At 50.1% G+C, this 1915-nt stretch overlaps 1 protein-coding gene across 1 annotated transcript; it reads right to left on the reverse strand.

Moving 5' to 3' along the window:
• Window positions 1–882: 882 nt before the first annotated feature.
• PHACADRAFT_266518 (uncharacterized protein) lies at window positions 883–1263 on the reverse strand. The gene has a single exon (XM_007403210.1). The coding sequence runs from the start codon at window positions 1076–1078 to the stop codon at window positions 899–901; it is 180 nt and encodes a 59-aa protein (XP_007403272.1). The 5' UTR covers window positions 1079–1263; the 3' UTR covers window positions 883–898.
• Between the last annotated feature and the right edge of the window lie 652 nt (window positions 1264–1915).

A 1915-nucleotide genomic window follows, 5' to 3' on the forward strand; every position in this document is an offset into this window, starting at 1 on the left:
AAGAGACGCTGTTCACATCTCTCTTCGAACAGCTGTATCTGCGTGGTCCTGGCCGGATAGTCATAGGCATGGAATAAACGAAGGCGCTCGTTGCGTAAGGCATGCTGAAGCCAGATCATGCCACGGCAGTGGAGTCGTTCGGTCGCCGGTGAGATGATGGTTGGTCGGTGTTGTGTGCTAATGTCAAGTAAATCATGCTGTCAACTGCGTTGAGAGGCTATGATTGGGACATCTTTGTGCCCAGCGATTTTCAGATGCGGTCTGACTTCTGAGTTTTTTTAAGGACACCGTCTGATGCTACACCGGCAGCGACGTCCCACTTAGAGCGCTGGTATATACCACTGTCATCGTCATCTGCGGGGCGATTATCAATAGCGATCCGTACGATTATTCTGTCCATCATCCGTAGCTCGTCGGCTGACTTTATTTGTCAACTCCAGGAGTGTGTGAACCCCTCCGTTCATACGTGGCGGTGTACGGCTCACGCCTGGTCACCATGAACATGCATGATTACACGGGCTTGAAGCCGTACACATCTAACGAACTCACCACTTTAAAAGCGACGACATCGAGGCGTAGATTTCAGCAATGTGTAACTTGGGGCGAACTTAAGCTCGCCACGTTCCTGGTGCATGTGTGCCAGACTGCCGGTCGCTCGGTACTCCCGCACGAGCGGCGCGGCGGGACAGTGGGCAGCGGATTCGCTTCTCTAGCATGATTGCTGAGCACGACAGGCTTGCTCTCAATTCTTTGAGACCCTACAACCCAGAGCTGCGCCGCAACTGCGCCTTCGCAGAGCACTTGCTTATGGTGCGTGTTATGTTGTCCAATGTGCCCCGAGACATCTGAGCATCCAGCTCTGCAAACCCACCAGCCCTATACTTTACAGCGCGGAATCTCACGTAAAGCTGCTCGCTCCACTCAATGACCCGGTCATCACCGATAGAGACAAGGCCGCACCAGCGCTTCGGAGTCGGAGAGCGAGAGTGGAAGCGAGAGTGAACTCTTTTCTGAAGAGGAGGAAGATACCAGCACCGAGGGTGAAGGTGAAGCAGACGTGGGCGAGTTTCTTGCACATCGAGTTGCTGACCTCAAGAAGCCGATCATTGCTCTTCATGACATATTGTCAACCACCACTACTCCCGCGGCACCGCTTCGTCTCATTGCTAAAGTTCTGCAACATACTAACACATCTGCGCTGCGTCTGCTAAAGGATTTGGATTGGAAAATATAGATTATTGCTGGATATTTGTGCATTTCTTGTGTCATTGAAATTTGGGTGCTTAATTAAAGCAGAAATGTTACTGACATGGAACTAACGAGCAGTAACTAACTGTGAGTATCTTCCCGATGTTACTAACCGGGAAGAAACCCCGAGGGTAGTTTTGCGGGGAACACTAGCACTCACCCCTATAATAAAAATTGTCGTAGATTACACATAACCAAAAACACTTGAGGCTTACTTTCGGAACTGACGGCGCAAGTTCTATGGCAGCTACGAGGAGCATACACCATCGTACTGAGCCAAGGAGCATGGCACGTACAGTAATGGGTCTCCTCCACACAATCTCAATCTCATCATTGATGGCTATCAGAAACTCGTAGATGACGAGGCCTAAAGGGCAGGTACTGTGTGAGTGATGTACCGGGAAACAAAGGATATGTTACTTGCACACGGCAGCTTCGTCGATGTAATCACTCGTGGCACTGGGAGACGAAGGTGTGAATATAGTAGGGCCGCCAGAGACAATAAGAGTAACGCTTACAGTCGTAAGTAGGCTCGAACAAGGGGTTGATCTGACTGTACTGACATAGTTAATGTGATGAGGCGAGGGGCGAGTTGTATTTAGGATGGGCTGCGGCTTGCACATTTTATAGGGGGCCTGGCCATTCTTCTATAAAAAATGATTATTGT

The sequence above is a fragment of the Phanerochaete carnosa genome, assembly GCF_000300595.1.
Source record: "Phanerochaete carnosa HHB-10118-sp unplaced genomic scaffold PHACAscaffold_877, whole genome shotgun sequence".
NCBI classification, from domain to species: domain Eukaryota; kingdom Fungi; phylum Basidiomycota; class Agaricomycetes; order Polyporales; family Phanerochaetaceae; genus Phanerochaete; species Phanerochaete carnosa.